The sequence below is a fragment of the Fulmarus glacialis genome, unplaced genomic scaffold, assembly GCF_000690835.1.
Source record: "Fulmarus glacialis isolate BGI_N327 unplaced genomic scaffold, ASM69083v1 scaffold6130, whole genome shotgun sequence".
NCBI lineage: Eukaryota > Metazoa > Chordata > Aves > Procellariiformes > Procellariidae > Fulmarus > Fulmarus glacialis.
In genome coordinates this window covers 1-20,534 of record NW_009186995.1, presented here as the reverse complement: position 1 = coordinate 20,534, position 20,534 = coordinate 1, and the positions used below count along the sequence as shown (strand labels likewise).

Genomic DNA, 20,534 nt, shown 5'->3' with positions numbered 1-20,534 from the left:
AAGATGGGTTTTGCATTTTACAGAATAATGTGAAGACTGATAAATCAAATGAACTTAAAACCTTATCATAACCTCCTCCACTTTTAAATTGTAGAGATAAGTGTGATAAAAGTGAAAAATTAAATTCAGGTTTGATTCTACTGTTTAAGATGGGCTGTTTTGACAAGGCTTATCTGCACTGACAAAGACTTCATTAAGAGTGTCAGTCCCTTTACAGTACCAGAGGGTGATGCTCCATACCATGTTGCTTACTTAGCATATGAAGGACAGATGTCTGCTAAACAATGCCTAATTGCTCCTGACTAGAAACTGACCTAAAAAAGACTTGCAGCTACTGCAAGGCAATAGTGAAGAACATAAACAGGACATCTTTTGCAAAGACAACAAAATCCAGCATTCACTGAATAAAGGTGGCTTCAACAACAGAACATGGTGTTTAAGGCCACGACCTGGGAGGACTGGGTTTACCCTGCAATTTCGTTACTCTAAGCAGAAGAGCTCCATCTGCTGATCTGTTACCAAGCAGAAACTCCAAACATCTATAAAAAGGAGTTCGTACTTGCCTCATTATGTGAATGACATGGGTGAGGCTTAAAAAGTACTGCTGTTTGGTATCATATAGAATACGAAGCAATGACTATTAAATATATTAAATGCCCGATTCTGTCAGATTTCAACCTGTAAAACAGTAACTGATAGTTGCCTGCAATTATAATCTCCAGCTTTGTTTTAACTGTCAATGGTGCAGGTTAATTTCTTGTTTCTTCTTAAGACTCCACTGAATAAAAAGGTCAATATCCATATATTACCTGCCACTTCTGGGATTTCCAAAAAACACAGCCATGAAGATTTATTTTCAAGGGAATCTGCTGCTTTATTTGCAAGTTTCCTTGAATATGGAATACAATCTGGCTGTCAGAGCAAGCAAGGCCATTGATCACAGAAACTGCAGAGAACACCTGCCTAAAATTAGGACTAGGTTTCTTGAATCTATACCAATATAAACTCATGCGTATTTAGAACATTTAAAACGAAAACTTTCAGTAAGAGAAATCAATATGTTATTTTCACAGAAAGTTACAAAAGTTTATTTGTGAGCTGTCCGACATCTTTGATGTAAACATTCCTCTGTTCATCAGGTGGATTTTCCTTTGAAATGGCTTTTCTTTTTAACCACCATTGATGTGAATCAATCTTTTCAACAAAGCACTCTATAATGCTGTTCTCAAGCTCAATCAGTTTTGAGAAGACAGTACGGCCTTTCGCAAATGGAAAATGAATCGCAGCTGTCCTTCCTTTCCTCTGGCATCTGAGCACCTTTCCCAAGTTATGCTATACCACCTCAAAGCATCAACCTCCAGATTTTTCTTCCTGGAATTTTAATTAGTTTACCCTGCATTACATGATGAATCAGGATTAATTTTTTCATCTGAAAACACTACAGAAAGAAGGTAGACCAGGCATGTTTACTGACATAATGAGCCAAAGTTTTTAGTAAAAATCTTGACAAGGAATTCTGAAAAGAGCTGACTAATGGTTTTACAATTAGGAATCCTTTGTAACCAAGTACTTTTGTTGTAATTGCCCTGAAGATGAACCGAGAAATTCCTTAAAGTAACAGTCAAGACCAAAGCCTAATTAAAGCTAAAATATTGTCCCAAAATCTCAAGGACTAAGCTCCTCTCTTCTCTTGCTATATTAGCAAACTACAAAGATGGATATTCTCTCCCTTTTTTTAGGGTCATAATTCAATCATTCTCTAAGTAAGAACATGAAACATTTTGAAGGTGTAACAGCAGAGTTATAGATCGATTTTTCTACCAAGTTAGATAGAGCACAGATGTTTTCTTTTTCTACCATACAGTATTTCCCAGATGATATTTGCTCAAAACTTCTCCTGCATTACCTGGATTTTCATATGAATTAAAATACTGCTGCTTTTAGTTCACATTTTTCAAATCTTGAATCTGTAGTTCAGAGCTAACGGCAGAACTGCTGAAGCCATTTTTGCAAAGTTTTGGAAATGTAGCTCACGTTGAGTTTTACCTCTGCAGAAAGCTTAATTCTCTTTTTTCCTATGTTAGTTTGTGATTTTTTTTCTCAGTTACTAGCACAATTTTTTCTTCAAATTCTTTGAAAGAATTAGCAAATCCCAGTCCAGAACACTGAAATTGCAAATTGTTTCCAGCTAATTAACATTCTGGGAATCCGAACCAAGAGACTATCTAACATGACCTTTTGAAGACAGACTGCAATTTGAGAAATTGAACACTTTTGAAAGCACAAGATACGCAAGTAAAACATAAGAACAGAAAAAGTGTATCATGGACTATGCCTGGTAAGAAGACTGCCCTTCTCAATGCCATGTCGTAACAGTCAAGGTGTAACAATCAAAGCTGGTGGTGTCTGAAGAAAAGCTGCTGATGCCTCGTGATTGCTCCCAAGAGCTGCCTGTATGTGTGTGTCCTGCATTTGATCTTTCAGAAAGAAGTCTCGAACCATCAGAGTAGCTGTCTTTTGCAAAGGAGTTACTGCCACATCGATTTTAAGGATTTGAACACAAAATGACTTACGTTTCAAAGCCATAAAGTTTCATGTGCTACCTATTAAGTACACAGTCACATGTATTAAAAATTCCCATTCTGGCATAGTAATCGTGTTTTGGAGCATGAAAAGCAGACTAAGCTTCCTTGCCTTCCAAGAGGAAGGGTTTAACCCAAACAGCTCTTGAGATCCTTCAGCTCAATAGAAGGGTGATGGTGACAATCACTTGTACTACATTACATTATATCCTGGGATACAAACATGACCAAAGGTAATTATCATGGACCAGCTGAGACCATGTTTTACTCTTGAATACCTTTGCTATGAGATCATATCCTAAAACAAAATGAAAATAAAAACAACTTTTTCAAAAAAGGTCAAAAGGTACCAGAATTAAGAATTTTTGCCTAGGCTTCCTTACTGAAAGTTAAATAATTCCTCAAAAAGTCTGTTTTTCTTGCAAGAAATTGATTTGCTTTGAGAAGCAACCTTTTCCCTCTCTGGTTGCTATACTTACACAGCTACCTCTCTTCACAGAAGTTAAAGATCAAAAAGAAGGCTATATGAAGACACGGGTTGTATTACATTATATATTTTACAAGTTCTGAAAAAAGCAAAACAGATTGTCTAGCAAGAAGTGGAAGAAACTACAAAAGCAGGTATGTTGGGGGTGGGTACAGGGAGGGTCCCAGCACGCTTTTGGATGCTCAGATAAAACAGAATTTTGGACGCAAGGAACACTCAAGTACTCTACAGGCAAAGTAAGGTCAAAAAATAAGAAAGATAACAGGTGTCAAGAAGCAAGACATGAAAAGTAGACAAAGCAAACTGGGCACAAAAGAGAAGTTAAAATCCTGCATCTTGACACTCCTTTGTCTTTGAATTAAACTCTACATGGAAAGATAAATAAGTCATCGAGGAAGGATGTAGACAATAAAGCTATAGTCTACAAATGCTATATTCTAGATGCTGAAAATCAAACAGAAAATGTAGCTAAACATACCTCACCTCTAACTGCCCCATCCTCAGTAACCAAACTAGTACATAACTCTATAGATAAATAATTACAAGAAGAAATATGCAAAGGACCAAAAGTAGAACACATAGCCAGCCATCAGGAGAAAGTCCTATGCATATGAACAATTGGTATGGGAAGGATATTCACCTCAAGTAATCAACTTCTAATCTTGATCTACCTTTCTTCAGCAACTTCAAGTTTAAACTAAGTGCCAATCGCCACATTTTAAATTGCAAATTACTTTTCTAAATCACTTAACAAATATCCTTGAAATTTCACATGTCAACAGCTCATTAATATCTACAGTAAATGTAGCTCTCTGAAAAGAACCACAGATTTTACATTTATTGAGACAGATAGCTGGCACAGAGAAATAGAGCTCCTTCAATTACTATTTGGCAGAAGCTAACTTTAGTTTAAAATCCGTCTACAGGAATTTATGGCAACACTGCAGTGAAGTGACTATTTTGAATAAGATTAGCTACTGTTGATGGCAATGCTTGGACAGCGTTTATAAATCAAACTTAGAACTTCGTATTTTATAATAGGCCACTTCAAAACTATCTTCCATAATCACCTATGCAGTATATTATGATAAATGCAAACATGGCTGGAGATTAAAAGTAATAAAATGATGTACACAAGGTAATGAGTGCAAGCAAACTATAAACAAAGACTTTATCCATATATGTTTTCTATACCTTGTGCCTAACTTAACTCAGACCTTTGTAGAGAACAAAAGGTTAATCAAAGTAGCACACCTAATACAAACACAAATGCAAAAAAAATACAAAAAGTATTTCAGTAACCCAAATCTTATTTTCTTATACTCTGAAAAAAAATTTAAACTCATGATCCTTCAAGAAGGGAACAACATATATTGTTGAAAAGTGATATTCTGAATATTAACAGATCTTTTGTTGATGAATTTTCAATTATACTGTTACCTCAGTAAAATGAAATTTGAAAATTCATCTAGAAATGAATATATTAAACTAGATATATAGTAGATAAAATTAAAATGTTTTAATTCAGATGACTGGCAAGCTTTCTAAGACTTAACTTTTCACTTAAAATTCAAATGGCATCAGGGTGGGGGTTTTCTGTTGGTTTTGGTAGGCTTTTTTTTGCAAGAGTACTAACTTAAACACGAAAAGCAGATGGCTTGAAACGCTTCCCTATTCAAGGGGAAGGGGTTGTACAGTATAAACATTTCTATTTTTTTTACCAAGATACTGATTCTAGACCATGATTCAGTGAGCACATACACCCATTAAAATGGCACCTATTAGTATGAGTGAAGAACACCTTGGCGAAGAACACCTTCCCCTGACCTTAGCCTGCACTAGAGTTGGAAAATAACTCCATAGGAGAAAGGAATCAAATATGGAAGCCTTCATTTTCATCATAAAAACAAAAGCATGTGTGAATGTAAATGAGCATATTTAAGTGAAAACAGTAATAAACAAAATCTGTATTCCACAGTTCTAATTGCCTGCTTCTGTAAGTTTTCTCAACGGCTCTTCATCAGCTAAAAATCGGCATGGATAAAAGAAATTGAAGTTCCAGTGGCTAACTATTATTACAGATAGCCAATGAATATCAAAAATTGAAATAACAGAAGTGTTTCATTTAACAAAATCTAAGTAGTCTACTGGTAATATATGCATTAAGCTTAAAATCCAAACATAACTATTTTATTCATTCTATATCTACTCTAAAGTAAGGTTTTTAGTATTTTGGTTAGCAATCTAACAGCCAATTTAAGAATTACTACACCAAAATGTTTGAAATTAACATACCCTTATACATTATGCATGAGATCTTTATAATAACTTCAGTAAGATCTGCTTGACCTGCATCTAAGCATTCTTTTTGCCACCATGGCAGAACACACAGTATTTCTGGAACTATGTAGTTGCGTATTTCTTTAAAATTATTACAATTTTAAGAGCTGTCTTTGTTTCAACAGAATCATTAGTTACATTAAATATGGAGCATCAAGTACTGCGTTGCTGTGTACTATGCCATTGTGATGTAAAATACTAGAATATTAGCCCATTTAAGGACTTTTTTCCTTACAGTTTCTGGGAGTTTTCCATAGGTTCTCAGAATAGTCCATAGCGTCTGAAGATTCATTAAGATGAGTTCTTAATCCAAATGCCCTCCTCTTGATAAAAACTACTGACTCTGAAGTGCATCACCTGTCCTCACTCCAGTCCAAGACAGGAAGCCAGAGACTTTGTGGGCAGTATAATAGCAAACTGAGCAATTGCAAATCATATTCATGCAACCAAGTCAGTGATCTAGTCTTGCAAATTTTGAAATTGTGTATGATTTCAAATTAGAAATAAATGTATGAAAAACGAATGGGTCCTTTGAAGGGCTGTAGGCAAAAGAGATTACAGAAGTTTAATCTTGAACCAATGATGTTCGGAGAAAATGAACAGCAGAAAGCATATCCTTTTTAAGCTCTTGGTACAAGACACGAGAAAAACTGAAAACATGTATACTGCCTCTGGGAAAAGTCTCTAAAGCTAAGTGCTGGACACACAGGTGCATATCACAAGAATTTTCATAGAAAGGCAAGACCTCAAAAATATGGTGGAAAAATAAAACACTATGCCAACCTTGTAATCTTTGGTGAACAAGTACTAACAATCTGAGCATCTAAGCTCACAGCACTCTTGCTGCTAACGCCACTTCAAAACCACCTGTCACACTTCTCTGCCGAAATCCAGCAGGTATCAGCTAGAGAAGAGGCAACAGGTTGCCTGAAACTAGTCTCCACCTAGACTTTTACTGGTTATTAACAGAGTTATGATTTTACAGTTAAACACATAAGATACTTGTTTTTCCCCGCACTTCAGGTCAAATGTCACCAAATTATCCACTTTGGCTGCATGCACTAAGATTTACCACAGCTGAACTGCAGAAATTTGTTTAACCTTAGAAAATTATTATGCATTTTAGGCTATGACAACATCAAGCAGCAGCGGCGCTGCTTAGGTAGTCTTTGCTTCCTGCTTATGACCCTCTCCCAAAACCATATTGCCCCAGCAAATTGCGTAACTGCACTAACAATGGGACTGAAAAACTTGATCTCACATAATGAACTACAGCAGGCACAGTGCAGGTGTCTAACACAGAAATCTCACCAAATACACTCCATTTGTTATCTTCTAGAAAAACAGACAGTAAAGCAGCCTCAAAAACTGCTTAGATGATCGATCATCCCAAAAAAATTATGAGAATTAGAGTTTTAAAGTGGTAGATGGGAGAGACATGTACTTTAAAAGTTTGTCTTAGCTGAGGCTCCAGCATTTGCTCTCAAGCTTGCCTCAGCAACCAGAGCTCTAGACTTGAGTCATGCTACTAAATTTTGCTGAACAGGTGTACAAATAAGGCAAGGTTCAAAGATCCTAATTTTTTCTAAAAAGTGTGCATCATAGCACATAGTTACACAGTTTATAAAAAAATTGTTAACTTTGGGTAATTGGTAAAGAGAAGTAAAATGAAACGCTAATCTCTTAAAAGGATGCAATGAAATATGCTACTTCAAGTGCTTCAGCAAATCCTTCTGTTTCAAAGTGCCACAGAAGCACTTTTTGAATCAGCTGATTTCAGTGGTATTCTGTACTTATCTTACAAACTGATTTAGCATGGGATAGAGAGAAGACAGCAAACAAAAAAGAGTGCTGTGTTCATCTGCCTTATCAGCCAGATTTCACTTGCCTTCATTCCGATAACAATTAAAATGCAAAAATACTTGTATTAACTTCTCTAGGCATAGAGAACTGATACAAATGAGATACTAGTAAAACATTTTGTCATTAAATGATAATGGCTCAGGTAAAAATTCTCACAAAACCAGAATGGCATAATTACTGCCAGGAAGGATAATGAAGGGCACTAAACAGGGTACAAAAGAAGGAGCCGTCAACATCATCCTTGACCACATTACTTATCTTCTAAATTACTGAGCTAGCATGCAAAAATTGCCTGTTCTATCGATGGAAATAACACCCCCAAAATAAGATAGAGACAGAAGCGTAAGATTACTTGATGCCAGATAAACACTAAACACAAATCCTGAAAGGCACGCTGGCATAGACACACATATACTTCTAGCCAGTTTAACTCTTAAAAAGGAAAGTTATTGGCGTAACTTACGAATCAACATGAAGAACTCTCTGGCCACTTCTGGCACATGCCGCTGCAATAATAGATTCAGGCAAACCTGAAAGGACACATGCAATTTTTAGAACTTAGTATGCTAAGATACATTAAAAAATGAAATAAAGTTAGAACTTGGTCAGAAACAGGCAATTCAAACAAAAGAAAATTTACAATGTGAGTCACTGAAATTTTTAATACTCTCATGCTACTAAAATAATCAACAGTATTTTGTGTTCATTAACATTTTCCTATGCCCCTCCTGAATGCCACACTTTTTTTCTTTTTTTTAATAGTTGCATGGCACATGTCACTTACAAACACTACTGCCTCCGAGTTAAAGCTTGTCACCAGTGTCTTCTCTAGACACCTTGTTATCATAAACAGATTGAGCATTTGCCAGCACAATGATACCCAAATTTTAATGGGATGCTCTGTAACTGTATCCCTCCTGATACAGACAGGTATTATCTGAGGGCATTTTTGTGTATTTTTGTTCACTTCAAAGTGTCTGACATAACGTGAAAACTGTGTAACCACCCATTAAAATGGTGTTTTAAAATTAAGAAATTTATGGTAAATGCTGCATGCCCTGCTATATTGTCCAAGGATGCACTGGAAAGTACGAGGGTATAAACCTGTTGGCATGGCATTAAACCATTGTGTATGGCAGACAGAGTCCTGGCTCCTCCATATCATCTGTTGGCAAACATCTCTAGTGTGAACAGGTCTCAGAACTGTATTTGGACTTTGTTTCCGATGAACTAATTGGTTTGCTCCAAAAGAGTACCCAGGAGCACACTCAATATTCTGCATGCAGACCAAGACCTGAGTGTAAACAGAAGAGCTAAACTGACAGTGCAGGTGTACTTTGACTTCACATTTAAGAGTAGTGTTACAGACAGAATGAATCTGAGATGGTTGTCCTTAAAGTGGTACCCCTATCAAAAGCGCCTACATCATGCAATTCTGCTCTGTCAAATCAGTATGTTTTCATTATATGTAGAAAAGATATGTAGTAAAAAAAAAAAAAAAAAAAAAGGCTACTGATATTTCTCTACCAGCAACACCTGCGTGGAACAGCACATGATACCACCTGGAGGTTTAATAAACAAACTAGGCTGTTCTCCAACTTCTGCTCCCACTCACCAGATTTTTACATGCACAGTTAGATGACTTTGATTTCTGACTAGATTCAGAAAAGAAGTATAGCTCGCTATCTAAAAGGCTGCATGGCACTAGCTCTGCTGAAATCTCTTTTTAAATGATCTATTAGCTGTTTAAGCAGGTAATTCAGTAAAAGCGATTAAAATTCTAAGGGACTGGTATTAGGAGACACTTAGGCTACGTATTCAATTAAGGGATGAGATTAAACAAAGTGAAAGGAGTGTTTCACTGATCTGATTTACAGCACAGCGCCAGATGCAGCTATACTAGTACAACTGAAGAGAGACAGAACTGAAAGTGGAAAAAACAGGTGTGGTAGAGCACAAACTTCTTTGGCTAGCTTCGTGCCAAACACCATCTTCATGAGAATTTCAGGCCTGCAGTTGTCTATTTCTTCAGAGGGAATACTGCCTTCACAAACAAATAAAAGGTCAGCATGTTGCCAATCTGATGATTAATTTAAAACACATAATGCAGTATGTTTACTATTTACTATTTGTAAGGTATCAGTTTTCACTTACTTAGAGTAAGACTTAAAGTTAAACATATTAAGTACAATTCAGCACTCACAGAGACAGGAACAAATAATTTTAAATGATTGAGCTAGTCTTCATTAATTCTAGAACCTGAAATGCAGTCTAGAGAACACCTAGCGGGACTTAAGATACACAAGACCATAGTTTTATGAACTCTACGCCAGCAAAGGCAAACACAACCATCAAAATAAAGAGGTTCAACCTCTCTACCTTTATCTTTGGCCATATCTGACCTCCTTCCACATGAAATAGTCAGTTTTTGGCAAACCAGTTCCATGGTGGTGTTGGCAGTCCAAAAGTACAAATGTTTGTATCAATATAAGAAAGGAGGTTTAACACAGGCATGACAAATTTTCAAGGAAAATAGCTACAACTTCCCTGCAAATTCTCGATTTTTAACACTTACTATTTTGATGGATTAAAAAAAGAAAATCCCTTTCTGAACTGATAAAACAGAACAAGTTACAATAGTTCTGCATTGCTGACCTTCCACAGCAAGTGAAGGCTTATAATGGAATTAATCTCTGGGGCTAGAAAAAGGGATAAACAATTGCATCAGTTCCTGGGACATTCGTTTCACAGCCTAGAAAGGCCGATAGTCTTTAGAGTTGAATTTTTTGAAGAAAGAATTCAAAACACGGTCCATTCTGAACAAAGAGACAAGGAGAAAATATGTAACTGCAGCACGCACTTCAGGACAGTCACAAGATCCTGGATGCACACAGCCTTATTATGTGAAAGCAACTCCACATCCAGCTGTCCTCCGAAAGTGTTTATATACACGTTTCATTTCTCTCCATCTATAAACTAACTGGAATAGAATCTACAACTACTATTTTGTTTGTAGTTACTGAAAAAGCTTTTCTTTCCCTCATTTGGGCACAGAGAATATTACTCTGGAAATAGAATTGAGAAAATTGTTTCTCCTTCCTTATTGATAAAAGCCACTGGGAGAGTGTTGTAAAACATCACCAGTGCTGCCTGGCTGATCAGAACTGGAGTTATAGCTACTAGGGCATAACTGATTGCTTTAAGCTTGATGCAATTGATACTGTGTTGGAGGTCTGTTCTTCCATTAACCTTGGATGAAATTGTTCCCTGAATTAGCTTCCTTGCTCTTGAAAGCGGGCATCAATTTTCTTCATCAACCCTTTGCTTCCAAGATACTGTGGCCCCCCGAGTACCCACTGGCAACAGAATGAGAAAGTGTGAGAAAGGCAAGGCCCATGCATTTTAGCTTTTGGAGAGGCTCTTAGAACAACTTGATGGAGCAAGACACCATTTATTCTTACATGACAAAACCTCGGTAAACCAAGGAAATAAGACTGTGCCTTGGCACCAGTTTCTGAATTCTCTTCTCCAACAGAAATAAAATCACATGGAAAATAGGTAGCTTTGTCAAATGCAAGTTACTCCTACATGTGATCTGGACTGCATGATGGTTACTTTACAATAGCCTTTTCCACGAAAAAAAGCTCTGGTAAACAGACCATTATAATATAGTTATGGATAGTCCCTCTCTACCTAAGAAAAAAAAAACTACTTGGAAAAGCCTCCTTAGAGAAATGGTAGAGATTTATTTAACGATAGCACATGAAGCTGAACTATCTCCTACAGGATGCTCACATAGTTGTACAAAATAGGTCCCCTTCAGATTAGTCAGTAACAGAGAAATACAGTCTTTTTAAAAATTGTTCCTATTTGGAAACAGTTTCCTATTCTGAACTTTGATTTGGCAAAAACTCCAAGCTGGATTATATAAAAATTTTGAAATGCGTTCAGACCCTAGCTACGGGGCAGAGCAGCCTCCAAAACTTCTCGCTCACAGTTTGGTTTAAAGATAATGATTTATTACAGAATTCAAGTGATTGCAGGGGAAAGGCTATATCCCTGATATTGATTCTGAAGTTTCACGCCTAATGAGTAAATAAAGCTGGGTATCTCTAAGCTGTTTTTCTCACGAAGGATTATTCTAATGCTTCCTGCCACTCATCCCTCTTGGGGAACAGTCAGCTCCTGTTTTGCCAGCTTAAGGGATGAAAGGACATACCACTATAACCTGTGTCACTCATGACGTTTTTGAACAAACAGTTGACTAATGATTTGGATCCAATAACTTGCATCAAAGAACAGCAAGATCTAAATGAGAATCTACATTTTCTTTTAGATTATTAAAAAAAAAGTCTAAGATGGTACTATCGAAATCAGTAATCAAAATACTGAATCATCTGCCCTCTGGTATAATTAATAGTAACCAATATTTTCCTACTAAGCTATTATGCATATTAGTTACTGTGAAACACAGCACACATCTCATTTTATTGTATCTGAAACAAAAAGAGCTACTGCAAAAGAACATTTTCTCAAATAAGGTTCCAAATCCAGACAATTTTTAGATTTCCAATGGTATTAGCAGGAAATAAGAAGTCTGAATAGGAATTGCATGATCCAACTGCAAGAAAGCAGCAGCAGATCCAGACTTCAGTATGTTATACATAAACATCTGGCAGCATAAAAGGGATTTACGTAGAGGAATAAGAAGTCCATACAATTCTTGTATCAATTTAATATGCTGACTCGGAAGTTCTTCGTATTTGAGGCAGAATCAATTCAGAAATAGCAGTGCTTGTTATCAAGAAGTATAAACACTTTCTGTGCTTCCTGGCCCTGTCATATCCCCCTTTAGAATGCTTACACATGAAATATTTGCATTATGTTAAATTGTCCTGCACCTCATTTCTCTTACCAGGAAAACAACGATAAAGAGTCTTCCTTCATGAGGGAGGACCGATTACTACCAGTGGAAATCTGTATCATCATTCCTTAAAGCCATTGCCTTCTTTCTCCACTTACTAACCTCCATTTATCAGTTGCAGTATTAGGTAAATTAGCCTCTCTGGCCTTCTCAAGGAAACATTAATTTAAAATTTCAATAAAGTAGGACATTACATCTGCAGACAGATATAAAAACAAGTATAAAATCAGGGATTTTACTCATTAGTGATCTCTGGGTCACTAACATGTTTTAATAGGTAGAATTCCATAGGTACTTCTTGACACCTATCCAGAAAACGATGCATTCACGTGAATCCGTGACACTGCCTCATTGAAATACAAGTGCAAAGTCAAAGTGAAGCAACTTCTAAGTCTTTCTAGTACTGGTCCGGGAAGAGGGCTGACTACATACTTCCTTTTCTGTGTTAGGACTTCTTGCATCCTGTTGGAAAGATACTGATAAAAAAAAATGGCACATTAAATTGTAGTAAGCTGGCTCTAATTAGACTAACAAACATGTTGGCATGGCTCACTTCAGCATGTGGAAACTGAAGTTAGGCCTACAAACCTTTCTGTTTCTCCAGCTATCTGCATAATGCACTGGAAACTGCTGCAAGAGATTCCAGGACTGTATCAGAAACAGCTGCAGCATCAGAATAAAGTACCCCGGCAAGCAGACAGCATAAACACCAGGTTCATGACAATCTTATGACGAAGAATACAGTCTACTTTTGATAGCACTAGTTTTCACTGCGACCTGTGTAAGCACTCTCTCTGTTATCGCCTTCTTGGATACATAAGAGGCAGATTAATCTCAATAAATCTTACAGAAATGGCTGCTGCAAGCTGACCTTGAAGTCTACATCTGGTTGTTTCCAGCAACCTCTGACCAAGACAATGCCCATTACATGAATTTTTGGGCCTCCCCTATGAAGCAAAATCAGCCATACTTTCATTTTCATAAATGATGTGTTTTACAAGTAAATAAGCAAGTACTGGAGAAATTAGCTACACATTATATACAGTTATCAAGATACCAATTCTTAGTTTCAACACAGCAAAATTAAAATTAGAGATAACTGCTAAAGCAGAAAACTCTTTTTTTCAGATTTAAAAGCCAACTGATTTTAAAAGCTTTACAAAATAAATGAAAAGTTATAATTCACCTCTGTGTAATCAGAAATTAATTTTCAGGCTTACACATTGTGTCTCTTCTTATTAGCAGCTATACATAATGCTATAGTGATGCACTGCCTCTTCAAGTGACTTTAAATGGATACACTCACTGCCCCAAGCAATTTAAAAACTAAACAGCTTTCTACGTGTGGAAGCATCTTGGTTCCCGAGTTGTTCACTGTAAACTATTTCGCAGTCATCCAGCTGATAAGCTTTTACTGAATTACACAAGCTTCATCTTGAAAAGGTTTAAATGTTTAATTTGCTTCACTGTATCTACTAAATAAATCACGGGTGGCTTTTTCATAATACAAAATGTAGAAAGGAAATATATTAAAAATGCTGCGACATAGACAATTTCAAAACAATCTTCTGGAGTCAGACAGTTGACCAACTGCAATAAATTTTGTTTGTAGCTGAACTTCTGAGAAGGGAAGAGCAGTTGATTCTGGAGAAACTCACTACACAGTCTTCATGGTATGTTTTTGGTATATGTAGAACTTAAAACGCATTTTAGAATTTAATCGCAAACGAAGTTGAAATACTTATTGTATATAATATTTTAAATTAAAGCTGCTAATTAAAATTGATAATAGGTTTGATTCATTTTATTATATGTCTGTACTGCAGAATAATATCAGAAAATGTTTCTGCATTACAGAATATGGTAGTGGCATAGAAATGATAACCCACTACAAGTAAAAAATTGTAACTGGTCAAGGAGGGAGCCACAAATGAAAAGTTTCTTCTCCTACATTAGTAATTCCATATAATTATCTGTGTACCATCAAAGGAACATGGCAACGAAAAACATGTAATCTCATAGTTGGTGCAAAAAAACAATTTTTAGAAAAGGAACACGAGCAGACACTTATGCTCCAAATAAAAATTTAACTTGTTACTAAAAATAATGTTCAATCCAAGCAGTGTTCTCTGAAGGGGGCGGGGGGGGTTGGAATCAGTAAGAGAATGCATTTTCTGAATTTGGCTCCAAGTCATAACAGCCCAGGAAAATGAGCATACATGAGATCTAGACAACAGCACGAATACAGAACAATTTTAGCCTATTAAACATTTATATAAAAATCGTATCACTGGATGAGTCAACATCGTGTGGCAAAGTTCTACTGTATCTAAACATTTTGCTCATGGAATGTCTAAGACACTGAATCAAGGTAATAGATTAAAAAACTAGTACCCAATTTGGCAGACCGCTTTTTGAACTACAGGTGAAAGCAGAATACTTCAAGGTGAGGAATTCTGTTAACTGGAAAGGAACAGCAGCTTTACTTTTCACTATTAGAGGGTTATCTTCCAGCAGAACGGTGATTTTTGAAGAAGTATCAAATTTGTGTACATTTATATGAACAAATATTATCTATATAAGCACATCACCTTAAATCACATCTATTAAGGAAGATGACAGGTAAAATCCAGAAGATTATTTGTGTCTTAAAGAAAAAAATAAAATTGTATTGAATAAAGCGGGTTTGTCAGTATACTTCTCTAGCACATACTACAGCTATGAGTCTAATCTTTGGTTTACAACCAATAGCAGCAGATAAAGAAAACACAAAGCACATACGTTAAGATCTACATAGTAAAACACGCATTTTTATTTTTACCCAAGTCTTCTAATACTTTCACTTCCTTTTCTGCCTCCCTGCAGGAAGACAGCTTGCTCTCCTTGCTCCTTACACATTTTTAAACATTTCATAAAAGGAGATTTAAAAAGTAAAAAGTTTCTTCTCCTACATTAGTAATTCCATATATTTATGTGTACCAACAGAGGCTCTTACAAAATGCTTTGGTTGGCTCTAGAGCAACCTCAGTGCACCAGTGACTTACAAAGAGATGAGTTCTTGAAAGACTGAATTACCAGCTTTATGAACATTCTCCAAAGAGTGGAATGACATTTTCTACTGGCAATAGACAAACGTGTCTTTTCTATTATTCCAGATTCAGGCTAGAATTTCAAAGTACCTTGCTAAGGCTTTTTCTAAAGGAGTTTTTCACCTTGATATGCAGATGATCTACTCTCTATTTTTCACACTAGAATCACAGGAGTACCACATTCTCTTTATTTTGTAAGATCAGCAATATAATCTGGAAAACCTGAAGAACACTAACAGGCTGAGAAGGACAACAAAAGATTCACAAAATAATGAGTTTTCTTACAAGAGCAGCGAGGGACATTTCACAGTATCTGGAAAAGAATCCTATCTGAGATATCAGTGGGAGTTCAAGCCTCCAAGAAGGCTCTCAGAGCACCTCTGCCACACAAAAAAATTCAGAATAGAAGGCATGCCAGAAAACAATCCCTCAATTTTAGTCAGGTTAAAAAAAATAGCCAGTAAGATAAAGTTATGTTTACACCTGGAGAATACTAAAAAAATAAAAGGGGGGTTGGGGAGAAAACTATGAGTCAGTGTTCATTTTGTTTGACATTTACATGGACAGGTAATGACTTATTTACAAATGATAATAATAATATAGGTCTATTTCCTTCTTCCAGACATCAACATTACAAGCCAGTGCCACTGTATTAGTCCACAATGACCGCTGACATCAAAAAATATCCATCTTCAGCTGGTTTTCCATCTAGCTTTTGTTGTAATAGCTGCTGATGTAAACTGAAGACTCTGTACTTATATAAGATAACGTAACCAAAATATCAGCCCAGAAGATGTACTAGAAAACATTTTAGGCACATCCTAAAAATATCCTGCATCAATAAAAACATTAGGAATTACTCATTTTTCAATTTTTTTTTTTTAAATCAATCTTCAATGTTAACTTCATAATTCACATCTATAGTATTTAGGTTAGTTCTTCACGGTATATTTTAAAAATTGTGTTAGTATCTGGAAGTGATTTTTCCTAACACTATACTTACATAAGATAAACATAAAGTACTTACACCACTCCCAGCATATCGAACAATAAATAATAGATTCTCCTGACAGGACTTTGATGACCTGGCAAAGCCCGAGTGCTTTCAGCCAAAATCATATGAAACCATAAATCACTCTTCATTTTATAGAATATTTCAAAATAGATTCCTGCTTTCTACCTTGAAAGTCATTTCATGTGTTATTTATAACCACTGAAAACCAGAATGGAAAGAAAATTGCATAGAACTAGAAAATTTACTGTGACTGCTTTTATAAAGAATAACTCCTTTTTAGGAAAAAAAAAAATAGAATTACTGGCAGACAAACTTGGGAATACAACCACCTTTTAAAGAGCCATATCCTTTATTTTACAGCTTCACCAGCAGTTAGTACAGGCGTTCTGGAGTATCAGAGACAAGTTTAAGAAGGTAAGACTGAATATAATCCAATCAACTGAAGAAATTCAAAGATAAGGATGACCCTGCATCCTTAACCACACCGCTTATAAATATGCATAGCCATGTTGCAAATCTTTGCACTTACAGTGGTTTCTGCCATAAATTCAACATTGCTAAATATTTTGCCTATGAATTTTCCTATTTGACAACTGCTTAAAGACAAAAGCTCTGCCATCGACTCCTAGCTCTGAGCATCACTCTCAAATAGATGCCTGGTTTTTGAGATAAATATTTATCCAACAACTCATAACGTTCCCTCTTGCTACAAATGTACTACCATTTTAATGCCTGTACTAATTTAAAAGTTGACCCCACAAAAGCTTATCAATAATGAACTCATTTAAATGAACATGAATTCCTCGAGCAAGCACTTACATCAGCCCTCCAAACCTAGATCCTACAGGCTTTTAGACAAATAAAAATCACTGAGTATCACTTTCTAAAGAACAGACCTTCCAAAACACTAGAACTGCTTTGAGGATTGATGATATTGCATAATACCTGCTTTGGCAGAGAATCATCCAATAAATCCATTCCTGTTGGGTTAGTAGTTGACCACAGTAATATATTCAAAAAGCAGGAAAGTAGGGATATGAGAGGCTGGGGGGCGGGGGGAGGAAAGAATGACTTGAACGCTGCAACAAAAAAGGGGGTAGAACAAAAGAACAGTATCATAACAGCTTTAATTCTCATACTGTATTGCCATCAAAAACCTCAAGATATGCCCACCAATTTTATGTCATAGGATAACCTAGTTTCCTTTAGAACTATGTATATAAACTCCGCGATAGTAGTGAAACTTTTGCTGCTAAACCCACCAGGACTAGTATTTTTGTACTACACATCCATCTTGCTCTAAATTTGCCCGCGCAAGAAAATGTTTAATCTGGGTTAAGGAAAAGTAGTTTCTTCAATATGCGAATTTACTTTTCCCATAGAAATATTGATGAAGTAATTGAACCTAAGCATTAAATGGAGCACTGATGACTAAAATTTAGTGTGAGGTTCCATTTTCATTAAGCTTACTACAGGGAAACAGTTAAATGAGCCTGAAATAAAAACAAATTCAAATCTAATGTCACCACTCGATCTAATTACTAAAATTAACAGATGCACAAATTATAAAACCAGAAAAAGGCCACACATGCAGAAAAGAATGCAATTACTACTATGCAGTTAAAAGATCATTAACACAAACATTCTAGTTATTACGACAATTAAATATCCATAGGTACACTCATAGCATTAGAAAACAGAGAGTTAAAGACAAGGCTAAGATATTCCCTCAGGAGTCATTTCCCAGAAGAGAAGACAGATGAAAGTTTTACTTCGAATAATCTTCCATACTGAGTAATTTAATACAGATTAAAAAAACAGTCAGTCAACAATGTTAGTCACCATTTACATATATTCTTAGTAAAATGGAATGCAAAGAAAAGACAAAATAATTCCTAAAATGCAGAATTCTGAAAATCTTGAAATTAGTTATAGCAGTACTCTCTACAGGTGAGCAAAAACACATCCTTTAATACAAATCACCACCACCACCACCACCAAATACAGGAATATTTCAGAATTTAGCTCAAAGAATTTCCTTCCCCCAACATCAAAGCTCTAATATTACAAGCTCATTCCAAAGCAGGGAAGATCATATTTGATGGCCGTCGCATGACCAACTCTCACTGGCACAGACAGTTCAACCAAAAGTGCCTTTGCTGGTGAGCTGCCAGTTTCAGGTGAATTCTTCTAACAGTGTGCCTTGGCGTGCACTCTCTTCCATCTGTGACACACTACCGCCAACCACCACTCCTCCGCAGTGAGCAGCCTGGTATTATTTAACACACGCATCCAGCAAGCACAACGTATCATGGGCCATGAAAGACAGCACACAAGAGCAGGCTGCCACTGCCGGAGCGATTCCCTTGGCCTGCACTCCGTGCCTGTGAGACCCTTCAGCACAAGCGTTGCCAGAGCAAGCTGGACTACATTCTACCTTTAACAAAAATTAAAAAACCTCCAGAAGAAAATTTTGGCAGCAGGTTTTTACTTTTCCATTGGAATAATGAAAAGATGAAGTCTTATTTACGTAAGTTACAGTCAGCTCTTTTAAAGAGGTAACAACCTTAGTAGCTAGAATAGCTACTCCTACTATTACTATTTTCACCTTCTAGTTTCCTCGGTAGCTAGAATAGCTAAATAACCTAACATCAATATTAATTTTATAAACGTATGAGTTTCCTTTAATTTTCTACATCACTGCATCACCTCCATAAATACTATTTTTCTCATGGCAGTAAAGAATGAATTAACCTCAAAAATCACAAAAGTTACGCAATTTTTAATATTTCACCCTTTTAGTTTGGTACTTTAGTCTTTCATTGTTTACTATTCTTCTCATGCACTCAAAATATCCACAAATCTGAACACATATGAAAATGTCAGATTCATTACTAGGGCTTCCACTCCATACAACAGGGTTAAGAACACAGAAGAGATCTCTTAATTTGCTCAAGAACCTTAATTTTGCATTTTTAATACAGCTGTGGTCAACAATGGGGACAACACATTTTTACAATCTCGCACAAACTCCAGAACTAAATCAGAAATCCTTTGAGCAATTATACATATATTTTAAGGCAATTACTTTTTTCTGGTAAACACTGAAAACAGCAATTATATTAACTCACTCACTCTATTCCAAATTGCTAGAAAAGTAGTATTAAGTCTGAAGGACGCAATTTGACAGATTAACGAACGCCAAAAACATAGTTCCTGGTTTCACATAGAAAACAGTAACATTTAGAAGTGTCTTCCCTTTTATGCTCCAATCAACATCCTGAGCTGACCACAGGAGCTCTTCATAAATATAAACAAAATTTGAGTGTAAATTTGGGACCTACAAACAGTAATGTATTTAGAACATTTTAGGACTAGAGCTGAATTTAATGTTGGGGGGCTTATCAAGACCAGTTTAAGCCAAGCCACTGTCACTGGGTTCTACAAACCAGAAATCTATTCAATTAAAGATTATTATGATGCAGAGGCAGCAAGTATGTTACTTCTGAAAGAGTATTTTAGAATTTGTCTCATAGTTACAGAATTGTGATATGTTTCAGTGAAACATTCAAGATCTCCATCATTATTAACCTGAACAGGAAACAGGATGAACTTGTACAGGCAGTTTCAGAAAGTTCAGAGTTAAGTCTCCAATGTGTGCAATCATTCAACCTCATGTTTGTTCATTTACTGAGAAATACACTTTAATGAGGAGGACTCAAAAAATAAAAGTTTTGGGTTATTTGTAAGCAAGCATAGAGATTAGAAAAAACTTTTAAGAGATAAAAATTCTCATATTACAAGACACAATAAGAAAACAAATTATTAACATATACCATATATACTGCAACAACATGGAATTTAGCTCTTCAGAACTATTTTCAGTGCATAGGAGTAAACTCGACCAGCGGGAAGGTATTTCAGGAACAAGGGCTGCCAAGGGTGGTAGAGTCAGACAAGGCTTTACGAAGTACCACAGGAGCACTTGATCGTAGGTGTGCAGAGGCAGGAGGTGTGCCTGACCGCCTCCCGGCTCACAGGGACAGAGTTCGTGGAGATCCCCCTCCCAGGTAAAGCCCCGCACCACACCCCCGTACCTCCGTGCCACCTTTATTTCTAAGCAATCTTGACATTTACGTCTTAGTAGCCACCCTAGAGCGGCCTGCGAGTCCCCGGGGCACTGGCGCAGCGCTGCCCACGCAGGTACCCTCGGTAGCCACATGCAGCCCCAGGG

At 36.4% G+C, this 20,534-nt stretch overlaps 1 protein-coding gene across 1 annotated transcript in view; it reads right to left on the bottom strand.

Annotated features, from left to right (window-relative positions):
* Positions 1 to 20,522, bottom strand: part of LOC104073547 (rab proteins geranylgeranyltransferase component A 1-like) — a 70,146-nt gene extending 49,624 nt beyond the window's left edge. Inside the window, exons 1-2 of the mRNA XM_009573368.1 lie at positions 20,324 to 20,522; positions 7,736 to 7,802 (exon numbers count right to left, since the gene is read on the bottom strand). Of these exons, the coding sequence (XP_009571663.1) occupies positions 7,736 to 7,802; positions 20,324 to 20,522 (266 nt within the window). The remainder of the gene's footprint in view (positions 1 to 7,735; positions 7,803 to 20,323) is intronic.
* Positions 20,523 to 20,534: the final 12 nt, after the last annotated feature.